We start from the raw sequence: 13075 nt of genomic DNA, 5'->3' as shown, positions 1-13075 counted from the left end.
TTTGGACTGATGAAAACGGTCCATCAGACTGGTTAACCTATCGTGTGTACGAGGCCTAAGTGTACGTGTAGCTATTTTTTATTTATTGTTTTGCTCTGGATAGGCCAGATAGGCTAGGGAAGGTAGTTAATTGGGGTTTTTTTACTCAAAGAAAGTGTAAAGGATGAGTGCACTACAAGTTTATGATTAAAAAAAAAATACATTCTGGAGCGTTCAGGAAATTCTTGCAACAGCTGGGGTCAAACCGCATGCATCTACTATCAGAAAGATGTTACACCAATTCAACCTTTATAAAACGGTTAAATAGGTTGTAAAGGTACAATTTTGTTTTCCTAAATAGCTTCCTTTACCTTAGTGCAGTCCTCCTTCACTTACCTCATCCTTTGATTTTGCTTTTAAATGTCCTTATTTCTTCTGAGAAATGCTCACTTCCTGTTCTTCTGTCTGTAACTCCACACAGTAATGCAAGGCTTTCTCCCTGGTGTGGAGTGTCGTGCTCGCCCCCCTCCCTTGGACTACAGGAGAGTCAGGACGCTCTCTACGTTGCAGATAAAGAAAGGAGCTGTGTGTTAGTGGGCATCCTGACTCTCCCGTAGTCCAAGGGAGGGGGCGAGCACGACAATCCACACCAGGGAGAAAGCCTTGCATTACTGTGTTGAGTTACAGACAGAAGAACAGGAAGTGAGGATTTCTTAGAAGAAATGAAGACATTTAAAAGCAAAATGGAAGGATGAGGTAAATGAAGGAGGACTGCACTAAGGTAAAGGAAGTTATTTAGGAAAAAAAATTAAAGTTTGTCCTTAAACCTATAAGCAGAGCCCAGGCTTTCTCGAAGGTGAAGGCCATAACTGTGAAGCATGGTGATAAAAAATATTTTGATTTGGGGTTGCGTTGATGCTTCAAGGCCTGGGCAGCGCTCAGTCATCAAACCAACTATACATTGTGCATCATTGTGCATCATATCAAAGTGTGCTTGATGTGAATGTGAGACCCCCCATTCAGAAATGTAAATTGAACCGGAAATGACTCAACATTATAATGACCTGTAGCACACTAGCAAATTCAACAAGAACGGCTCAAAAAGAACTAGAGAGTTATGCCCTTCTCAAAGCCCTAATATGATTTCCATTAACATCTTGTAGGATTTTTGCCTAGAGGAAATCCACAATACACCTTTTACATCTACTAATATTTTTATTGAATAAATTATTGAAAAGGCATGTTTTCTTGTGTTCTTATTCAAAAATATATCACCTTTCTCTGTGGGCACAGTTTGAATAAAAATCTAATGTTTGCATGTTCAAGTGTCAAAAAAGTCCATAATTTCCATGGAGCGTATCTAAATTTTCACACGTGTGTATGCATAAGCTTATCATATTCACATACTCTAAAGCTGGAAACAATTACACACTATACAACTTTTATTGTTTGATTTCCTTTAGATTTACCATATAGTGTAAGGCCCTGACTGCATACAAATTGAAAATGTTTGACCTCATATTATATGGTTTTGGTAAATCTAAAGGAAAAAACTTAAAGAAACTTAAAGAAAAATGTAAAGTGTGTATCCAGCTTTAGCCTCTCACCAGAGAAGCAGTTGATATTGATTGTAACACAAGAAAAATGCTACCCCTCTAAGGCCGCGTACACACGATCAGTCCATCCGATGACAACGATCCGAAGGACCGTTGTCATCGGTGAACCGATGAAGCTGACTGATGGTCTGATGTACCTACACACCATCAGTTAAAAACCGATCGTGTCAGAACGCGGTGACGTAAAACACAACGACGTGCAGAAAAAAACGAAGTTCAATGCTTCCAAGCATGTGTCGACGTGATTCTGAGCATGCGCAGGTTTATAACTGATGGTCGTGCGTACTAACGGTCGGTTTTGACCTATCGGTTAGGCGTACATCGGTGAAATTTTAAAGCAAGTTCTAAATTTTTTCACCGAAGGATAACTGACCGATGGGGCCCACATATGATCGGTTTGGACCGGTGAAAAGGTCCTTCAGTCCGTTTTCATCGGTTTTGACCGACCGTGTGTACGCGGCCTCAGTGTCTGATAAGGTAGCAGAAAAAGATAACAAAATGGCAAATTATTATTATTATTATTTAGGATTTATATAGCACCAAAACGTTGTGCAGCACGTTACAATGTGAAAGCAGACAGTACAGTTACAATAAAATTCAATACAGGAGAAATCAGAGTTCCCTGTTCGATAGAGTTTACAGTCTAAGGGAGGGTCAAGTAATACAAAAGGTAATAACTATGGGGGATGAGCCGACGGAGAAGACAATGTACAGTTATTAGGTAGGGGCAGGAAAGGCTTCTCTGAAAAGATGGGCTTTTAGGAAACGTCTAAATGTAGACAGTCGGAGAGATTGAGGTAAGGAATTCCATAGGATGGGTGAGGCTCAGGAAAAGTAAAAGTCCAGGAGATGAGCTTGGGAGTAGGTAACAAAGGGGATTGAGAGCAGGAGGTCTTGGAAGGAATGAAGAGAACGATTTGGTTGGTATTTTAAGAACAGGTTAGTGATGTAGCTGGGAACCGAGTTGTGGATGGCTTTGTAAGTTGTTAGTATTTTGAATTTCATTCGTAATTTGATATTATTTATAATTGATCCCTACATGTAAATATATATGGAGGTTCTCTGTCATGGCCACGAAAATAAGACCTTCCCCGAAAATAAGACCTAGCGCTATTTTCCAGGAGGGTTGCAATATAAGACCTTCTCCGAAAATTAGCCCTAGTTTAAAATGCTTGTAAAATCCTATAATCCATTCTATTACAGTATTATATAATGCACAATATGTGTGTTTCTGTAATATAATTGTGGGGAAGAGAGCTCCGGCGTGTCACAGAAGTGCAGAGCGGCGCTATAACGAAGGTATTTGGCACAATTATATTACAGAAACACACATATTGTGCATTATATAATACTGTAATAGAATGGATTATAGGATTTTACAAGCATTTTAACTCAGACTTAACTTCACACTGGAGATTCCTGACAGGCAGGGAGAGAGAGGGAGAGAGAAGACAGCACATTGCATGGTAAGACCTACCCCTAATAATAAGCCCTACTGTGTCTTTTGTTGCCAAAATTAATATAAGATCCTGGCTTATTTTTAGGGAAACACGGTAATGAAAATATATGACATCTCACATGTAAGCATGCAAGAAGAATTTAAAATATGAGTTTTTTTTGGCCAGGCTTCATGAGGTAAATAAATGGCCTGTACCTATAAAAAAGGAATCAAAGCTGCAGTTTTTTTTTGTCTACAAGCCCACCAATGAAAATGGGCTTCGTATTTTCTGTGGGTTCCTGGCTTGCCTTGAGCGCCCATTGATTAAAATGGAAGGTTTAAATCTGCACCTAATAGAAAATAACATGATAATTACATGCTAACTAATTACATAACTGATTGACAGGTTTACGGCTAAGGCCTCGTACACACGATAGGTTAACCAGAGGACAACGGTCTGAAGGACCGTTATCATAGGTTAACTTATGAAGCTGACTGATGGTCCGTTACGCCTACACACCATCAGTTAAAAAAACGATCGTGTTAGAACGCGGTGACGTAAAACACAACGACGTGCTGAAAAAAACAAAGTTTAATGCTTCCAAGCATGCATCGACTTGATTCTGAGCATGCGTGGATTTTTAACCGATGGACGTGCCTACTAACGATTGTTTTTTTACCATCGGTTAGGAATCCATAGGTTAATTTTAAAGCAAGTTGGCTTTTTTTTAACCTAAGGTTAAATAACCTATGGGGCCCACACACGATCGGTTTGGACTGATGAAAACGGTCCATCAGACTGGTTAACCTATCGTGTGTACGAGGCCTAAGTGTACGTGTAGCTATTTTTTATTTATTGTTTTGCTCTGGATAGGCCAGATAGGCTAGGGAAGGTAGTTAATTGGGGTTTTTTTACTCAAAGAAAGTGTAAAGGATGAGTGCACTACAAGTTTATGATTAAAAAAAAAATACATTCTGGAGCGTTCAGGAAATTCTTGCAACAGCTGGGGTCAAACCGCATGCATCTACTATCAGAAAGATGTTACACCAATTCAACCTTTATAAAACGGTTAAATAGGTTGTAAAGGTACAATTTTGTTTTCCTAAATAGCTTCCTTTACCTTAGTGCAGTCCTCCTTCACTTACCTCATCCTTTGATTTTGCTTTTAAATGTCCTTATTTCTTCTGAGAAATGCTCACTTCCTGTTCTTCTGTCTGTAACTCCACACAGTAATGCAAGGCTTTCTCCCTGGTGTGGAGTGTCGTGCTCGCCCCCTCCCTTGGACTACAGGAGAGTCAGGACGCTCTCTACGTTGCAGATAAAGAAAGGAGCTGTGTGTTAGTGGGCGTCCTGACTCTCCCGTAGTCCAAGGGAGGGGGCGAGCACGACAATCCACACCAGGGAGAAAGCCTTGCATTACTGTGTTGAGTTACAGACAGAAGAACAGGAAGTGAGGATTTCTTAGAAGAAATGAAGACATTTAAAAGCAAAATGGAAGGATGAGGTAAATGAAGGAGGACTGCACTAAGGTAAAGGAAGTTATTTAGGAAAAAAAAATAAAGTTTGTCCTTAAACCTATAAGCAGAGCCCAGGCTTTCTCGAAGGTGAAGGCCATAACTGTGAAGCATGGTGATAAAAATTTTTTTGATTTGGGGTTGCGTTGATGCTTCAAGGCCTGGGCAGCGCTCAGTCATCAAACCAACTATACATTGTGCATCATTGTGCATCATATCAAAGTGTGCTTGATGTGAATGTGAGACCCCCCATTCAGAAATGTAAATTGAACCGGAAATGACTCAACATTATAATGACCTGTAGCACACTAGCAAATTCAACAAGAACGGCTCAAAAAGAACTAGAGAGTTATGCCCTTCTCAAAGCCCTAATATGATTTCCATTAACATCTTGTAGGATTTTTGCCTAGAAGAAATCCACAATACACCTTTACATCTACTAATATTTTTATTGAATAAATTATTGAAAAGGCATGTTTTCTTGTGTTCTTATTCAAAAATATATCACCTTTCTCTGTGGGCACAGTTTGAATAAAAATCTAATGTTTGCATGTTCAAGTGTCAAAAAAGTCCATAATTTCCATGGAGCGTATCTAAATTTTCACACGTGTGTATGCATAAGCTTATCATATTCACATACTCTAAAGCTGGAAACAATTACACACTATACAACTTTTATTGTTTGATTTCCTTTAGATTTACCATATAGTGTAAGGCCCTGACTGCATACAAATTGAAAATGTTTGACCTCATATTATATGGTTTTGGTAAATCTAAAGGAAAAAACTTAAAGAAACTTAAAGAAAAATGTAAAGTGTGTATCCAGCTTTAGCCTCTCACCAGAGAAGCAGTTGATATTGATTGTAACACAAGAAAAATGCTACCCCTCTAAGGCCGCGTACACACGATCAGTCCATCCGATGACAACGATCCGAAGGACCGTTGTCATCGGTGAACCGATGAAGCTGACTGATGGTCTGATGTACCTACACACCATCAGTTAAAAACCGATCGTGTCAGAACGCGGTGACGTAAAACACAACGACGTGCAGAAAAAAAGTTCAATGCTTCCAAGCATGCGTCGACGTGATTCTGAGCATGCGCAGGTTTATAACTGATGGTCGTGCGTACTAACGGTCGGTTTTGACCTATCGGTTAGGCGTACATCGGTGAAATTTTAAAGCAAGTTCTAAATTTTTTCACCGAAGGATAACTGACCGATGGGGCCCACATATGATCGGTTTGGACCGGTGAAAAGGTCCTTCAGTCCGTTTTCATCGGTTTTGACCGACCGTGTGTACGCGGCCTCAGTGTCTGATAAGGTAGCAGAAAAAGATAACAAAATGGCAAATTATTATTATTATTATTTAGGATTTATATAGCACCAAAACGTTGTGCAGCACGTTACAATGTGAAAGCAGACAGTACAGTTACAATAAAATTCAATACAGGAGAAATCAGAGTTCCCTGTTCGATAGAGTTTACAGTCTAAGGGAGGGTCAAGTAATACAAAAGGTAATAACTATGGGGGATGAGCCGACGGAGAAGACAATGTACAGTTATTAGGTAGGGGCAGGAAAGGCTTCTCTGAAGAGATGGGCTTTTAGGAAACGTCTAAATGTAGACAGTCGGAGAGATTGAGGTAAGGAATTCCATAGGATGGGTGAGGCTCAGGAAAAGTAAAAGTCCAGGAGATGAGCTTGGGAGTAGGTAACAAAGGGGATTGAGAGCAGGAGGTCTTGGAAGGAATGAAGAGAACGATTTGGTTGGTATTTTAAGAACAGGTTAGTGATGTAGCTGGGAACCGAGTTGTGGATGGCTTTGTAAGTTGTTAGTATTTTGAATTTCATTCGTAATTTGATATTATTTATAATTGATCCCTACATGTAAATATATATGGAGGTTCTCTGTCATGGCCACTTGTAATGTATATACTGCTGTTTATGTGTTACTGATTGGGTGTTTTCTTTTTTTTTCTTTAGGATGTGGACTTTTTATTATCCTTTCTTCAGTCATAGCGGCTATAAGTGGACTGCTTGTTGGCTATGAGCTGGGCATTATCTCCGGGGCCCTTTTACAGCTACATAGCCTATTGCATCTTAACTGTCAACAGCAAGAACTAGTAGTGAGTGCACTGTTAATTGGAGCACTTTTAGCCTCACTGGTTGGAGGATTCCTTATAGACTACTATGGAAGGAGAATCGCAATCATGATTACGTCTTGTTTACTTGGACTTGCCAATTTGCTGTTGATCACCGTTGTATCCTATGGAAGCCTTATTGCAGGACGCATCATCATTGGCATTTCCATATCTTTATCGGCCATTGCTACTTGTGTTTATATTGCAGAAATTGCACCTCATCATAGAAGAGGCATGCTGGTGTCTCTAAATGAACTAATGATTGTAGTTGGCATACTACTGGCCTACATTTCAAATTTTCTCTTTGCAACTGTTAGTAGTGGTTGGCAATACATGTTTGGACTCATAATTCCGTTGGCTGCATTACAGGCATTTGCTATGTATTTTCTCCCTCCGAGTCCTCGTTTTTTAATCATGAAGGGACAGGATGAGGCTGCTGGCAAAGTTCTTCAGAAACTAAAAGGAACCTCACAGACCAAGGAAGAGCTTACAGCTATCAAATCCTCCATAAAAGCAGAATACCAGTACAGTTTTTGGGACTTATTTTGTTCAAGGGACAATATGAGAGCACGTCTGTTAATAGGCGTAGCTCTCAGCTTCTTTGTCCAAATTACAGGGCAACCCAACATCTTATTTTATGCTTCTACAGTACTGAAATCGGTTGGCTACCAGAGTGATGAAGCTGCTAGCCTAGCCTCAACAGGCATTGGGATTGTGAAAGTAGTCAGTACAATCCCAGCAACATTTTTTGTAGACAGAATTGGAAGTAAGACTTTCCTCTGTATTGGGTCTGGTGTGATGGCAACATCATTGGTTACAATGGGAATAATAAGCCTTAACATTGACATTAATTATAATAATATTTGTAAAACCAGCTCCTATCTAAACCAGTCCTTTGGGGATTCCCAATTTTACAAATCAGACCTAACCAAAAACAATCAGTCTCTCCAGAAAGAATTCAGTGAATTATCAACCAGGACATCTTTACCTCCTTCAGGAAATGTGACTGAAATGGACCAACGGACTATACAGATGGGACCCGGTCCCTCCCAAGAAACTGTTACAGCACACAGTGTACCAGTATTCATGAAATGGTTGTATTTAGGCAGCCTACTCATTTATGTAGCTGCATTTTCAATAGGTTTGGGACCAAGTAAGTGTTTTCAGTTTATTTTACCTTACCAGTAGTAGTAAAGGCAGTCAATAATTAAGTTTTTGTGGTCCCTGAACCAGGATTATTTATGTAGCCTTAGGCCGCGTACACACGGTCGAACATGTCCGCTGAAACTGGTCCGCGGACCAGTTTCCGCGGACATGTCCGACTGTGTGTACTGCCTAGCGGACAGGTTTCCAGCGGACAAAAGTTTCTTAGCAAGCTAAGAAACTTGTCCGCTGGAAACATGTCCACCGGACATGTCCGATGGTTAGTACACCTAATCGGACATGTCCGCTGGTTATGACGTGTAACCAGCGTCCCGAAATCCCGCGCATGCGTCGAATTGATTTGACGCATTCGTGGAAGCATTGCACTTCCGTGTTTGAGAACGTCGGTGTCTTCTACGTCACCGCGTTCTCTGTCCGCGGGGATTTTGGTCTGATGGTGTGTACACACATCAGACCAAAACCTCCCAGGAAACATGTCCGATGAAAACGGTCCGCGGACCGTTTTCATCAGGCATGTCTTCGCGTGTGTACGGGGCCTAATATATAATTACACACCTTTGTGTGTACGGGGCCTAATATATAATTACACACCTTTGTAGCTTTATACAACTCAAATACAACTCAAATAATTTAAGTAATTTTGATATTGTTTCTCATTGACAAAATACATTAAAAAAAAATATATATATATATATAAAAAGTGTGAGAATCTGGCTACAGGTCAGATTTAGTCCTAGGTTATTTGCATGCTTTGCACTGTACTGTACACTACCCTTTCCGAGCACATTTGCTTATCTTTGCCTTTCACGTATCATGTTCTCCTGTGTGGTATTTCTACCCTTTCTTATTGGCATATGTCAGTTTGTTTTTTACTAGAACATACTTGTTTGATCCATTACCTTTTTTTGTATGTTTGGTTTTTGCTTTGTGATTCCCGTGTTTTTATTTTGTCATGTTATTCCTTGCTCTGTATTTTGTGGTTATGTTTAGTTCTATAAGTGTGTCCTCCTGGCAACCGTCTCATGGAACACAAGTAGTTGTGTCGCTTCTGATTCTGTGTGGTTGACTCTGATTTAGTACATATAGTTTGCCTCCGCTCTTGAGTGTCAGGGTTGTGCGCTTTTCTGCCAACCTTCCATTCAAGTGTATGTAAGCTGTTTTGTTACTTCTGCCTCTGCATGGCTTTCTCTGACAACCTTTTCATCTAGTAGATCTAGGCTTGGTGTGTGTTTGTGACCTTTAACTCTCTGTTGTTGAGTCTGTTTTTCTGTCTCAAATGTGTCACCAGGTAGGGCCACAGCCTGGGATTGTCAGCCAATCTCCTTCTTCACCACCCAGAGCTCTGGCAAAGACCCAACCATCTTGTGGTGAGACATTCCACCTGCTGGTGACGCAACCTCTGTTCTCTGTTCCCTCAGTCTGTTTGTATATTATACAATGTAAGAAAAAAGTATTTGATCCCCTGCTGATTTTGTACTTTTGCCCACTGACAAAGAAATGATCAGTCTATAATTTTAATGGCAGGTTTACTTTTAACAGTGAGAGACAGAATAACAACAAAAAAAATCCAGAAAAACACAAAAAAGTTATAAATTGATTTGCATTTTAATGAGTGAAATAATTATTTGACCCCTTCGCAAAACATGACTTAGTACTTGGTAGAAAAACCCTTGTTGGCATTCACAGAGGTCTGACATTTCTTGTAGTTGGCCACCTGGTTTGCACACATCTCAGGAGGGATTTTATCCCACTCCTGTTTGCAGATCCTCTTCAAGTCATCAAACCTATAGCTCCCTCCACATATTTTCTATTGGATTAGGGTCTGGAGACTGACTAGACCACTCCAAGACCTTATTGTGCTTCTTCTTGAGCCACTCCTTTGTTGCCTTGACCATGTATTTTGGGTCATTGTCATGCTGGATTACCTATCCACGGCCCATTTTCAATGTCCTGGCTTTTAACCCGAAATTTGATGGTACGTGGTCCTGTCCATTGACCCTTGATGCGGTAAAGTTCTCCTGTCACCTTAGCAGCAAAACACCCCCAAAGCATAATCTTTCCACCTCCATGTTTGACGATGGGGATGTTGTTGGGGCCATAGGCAGCATTCCTCCTCCTCCAAACATGGTGAGTTGACGATGGTCTGGTAGCCCATTCCAGCCTTGTGTAAATCTACAATCTTGTCCCTGACATCTTTGGACAGCTCTTTTGTCTTGGCCATGGTGGAGAGATTGGAATCTGATTGATTGATTGCTTCTGTGGACAGGTGCTGTTTTATACGGGTAACAAGCTGAGATTAGGAGCACTCCCTTTAAGCTTAGGTTCACACTGACAGTGGGATTTAAATTGTGCAAGTTCAGCTGAACTTGCACGATTTCATAGCCGCATGTCAGTCCAACTGATTTCAGAGACATCTGTGCGGGTTACTGCACAGATGTCTATACAAATCGCACCCCGAAGTCACCAAAAGTAGTACAGAAACGACTTTTGGGAATCTGTCGCGCATTGCAAAGTAGGCGTTGCACCGATTTGGATGGTACTATTGCCGATTTGACATGTCAAATTGCATGCCAAATCGCATCAATGTGAACCTAGGCTTAGAGAGTGCTCCTAATCTCAGCTTGTTACCTGTATAGAAGACACCTGGGAGGCAGAAATCTTGCTGATTGATAGGGGGTCAAATACAAATTTCACTCATTAAAATGCAAATCAATTTATAACTTTTTAAATGTGTTTTTCTGGATTTTGTTGTTGTTATTTTGTTAAAATAAACCTACCATTAAAAAGTATAGACTAATCATTTCTTTGTCAGTGGGCAAACATACAAAAGCAGCAGGGGATCAATTTTTTTCCCCTCACTGTAGTTGTTTAGACTCTCGGTATCTCCTTAAAGGGTCACTAAAGGAAAATATTTTTTTTTTGCTGAAATGACTGTTTACAGGGTATAGAGCCATACAAGTTAACTGATTCATTTTAAAAATTATTAAAAATAGATTAAATTCAATCATATAATGTGCCTCTAGTTTCACTTTCGTTTTTAAACTGGTTTCATGTTTTGTGTGAAGTAAAGAGACCCACAGAACAAAAACAAACAAATCCAGGGCAGTGTTTTGTTTTTAAAATTAATCTGATTGGTTCTGAGGAGTTTTAGACACACAGCTTGGACCACAGTGAAAAGCTGCCATGAGATTTTTCATAAGGAGCCAGACAAGCAGGAAGTGTGGAGATCACAGCAGAATTACAGCAACTTCAAAGCAAAAACAAACAATGAGGACATGAAACCAGTACTGCAGTAAGGTAAAGGAAGCTATTTAGTTAAAAAAAAAAAATCCTTTAGTGATCCTTTAAGCCTCGTACTACACCTCAACTTGCAGTAACAGATCTTTGCAGTAGCAATCTATTGCTTGCCAATTTTACTGGCAGTGGCTACTGGTTATTTTACTATGTGTACTGGCTACATGTTTTACTTAGCGGAATCATTTTAAAAGAGTACACATATCACTGAGAGTTGTAACCATTTTATTGCATGCCAAAACACGAACAGCCAAAAATACAATATTTTGTTACAGAAAAATTTGATAATTTTTTGAAAATCAGCTCACAAACAATACATTGACAACTCACACAAAAACATATGATTTGAATTATCTGTAATCTTTTGGTACACTGTTTTTTATACTGCATACACAATAAGTAAATATCTACAGTAATTAAAAATTGTAAACCCAAGCAGATAGGTTTAAAGATGAAATGGTGCCCCAAAACAAAAGATTAAGATTAGGAACCACAAACAGGTGCTAAATAAGAGCACTTAGGCGCTCCATTAAAGGACAAGTATATTGTATTTTCACAGAAAGATACAACTACTGTATAGCACTACTAAGAAGAAAGAACTGCTTGCATCAGACTGAGTATTTGTTCACACATGTATTAGTATTCTGTCTTAAGGACATAAAGCTAAACCTTCTTGTCCCATAAACTTCAGATACCATATTTCTTTGATCTCAGTTTTATTAGAACAAGCCAGGTGAAACTACAAAATAACAGGAATAGACCTCAATAAGTACAATATTGCATACAATACAGCATACATTACAGAAACAACAATCTACAATACAGGATAAGATAATAAAAACATAGGGCCAGATTCACATAGAAATGCGTTACGCTGCGGCGGCGTAACGCATCCCATTTATGTTACACCGCCGCAAGTTTACAGCGTAAGTGCTTGATTCACAAAGCACTTACCTGTAAACTTGCGGCAGCGTAACGTAAACCCGCCCGGCGCAAGCCCGCCTAATTCAAATGGGGCGGGGACCATTTAAATTAGGCGCGTTCCTGCGCCGAACATACTGCGCATGCTCCGTCCCTAAAATTACCCGACGTGCATTGCGCTAAATGACGTTGCAAGGACGTCATTGGTTTCAACGTTAACGTAAATGGCGTCCAGCGCCATTCACGGACGACTTACGCAAACGACGTGAAATTAAAAAATTTGACGTGGGAACGACGCCCATACTTAACATTGGTTAGACCACCTAGAGGGCATGCTTAGTTTTAGGCGACGCATCTCTACGGAAACGACGTAAATTTAGATCGACGGGCAAAGCGGACGTTCGTGAATCGGCGTAACTAGTCATTTGCATATTCTACGCCGACCGCAATGGAATCGCCACCTAGCGGCCGGCCTAGAATTGCAGCCTAAGATCCGACAGTGTAACACAGTTACACCTGTCGGATCTTAGGGCTATCTATGCATAACCTGATTCTATGAATCAGGCGCATAGATACGACAATCGTATCTTAGAGATACGACGGCGTATCAGGAGATACGCCGTCGTATCTCTTTTGTGAATCTGGCCCATACTTTTTAAGTTCACTAAGGGGTGATGGCGATAGATTAAGCAAGACATGTCTTGCTTCCTGCAGTGTCTGCAGTGTCTTCTCAAAGAATGATGGCTGGTTCACTTCCAGTGAAAATTCTACCCAGAATTCTCTGCTTACTAACAACTTCCTTAACTACTCATACAGTAATCAAATAAACAGAACACTGCAGCAATACTAAAAAAGAACACTAGATGGCGCCTGCACTCCGCAAATGATTGTCTTATGTAAATTATAAACCTTAAATGTAATTTTAACAACACAGATACAGGTAATCAGAATATAAGTCTGGTGGACAGAACAACTAGACATGTTTCTTTCTCCAGGTCTCTATATATG

General features: G+C 40.1%; 1 protein-coding gene across 1 annotated transcript in view; it reads left to right on the top strand.

Moving 5' to 3' along the window:
- The window catches only part of SLC2A12 (solute carrier family 2 member 12), a 124861-nt gene that overhangs the window by 85512 nt on the left and 26274 nt on the right, over nucleotides 1-13075 (top strand). The window contains exon 2 of the mRNA XM_040350468.1: nucleotides 6531-7841. Coding sequence (XP_040206402.1) covers nucleotides 6531-7841 — 1311 coding nt within the window. The remainder of the gene's footprint in view (nucleotides 1-6530; nucleotides 7842-13075) is intronic.

The sequence above is a fragment of the Rana temporaria genome, chromosome 4 (genome assembly GCF_905171775.1).
Source record: "Rana temporaria chromosome 4, aRanTem1.1, whole genome shotgun sequence".
Lineage (NCBI taxonomy): Eukaryota > Metazoa > Chordata > Amphibia > Anura > Ranidae > Rana > Rana temporaria.
The sequence above is the reverse complement of the archived record's forward strand: the minus strand, read 5'-3'. Positions and strand labels throughout refer to the sequence as shown.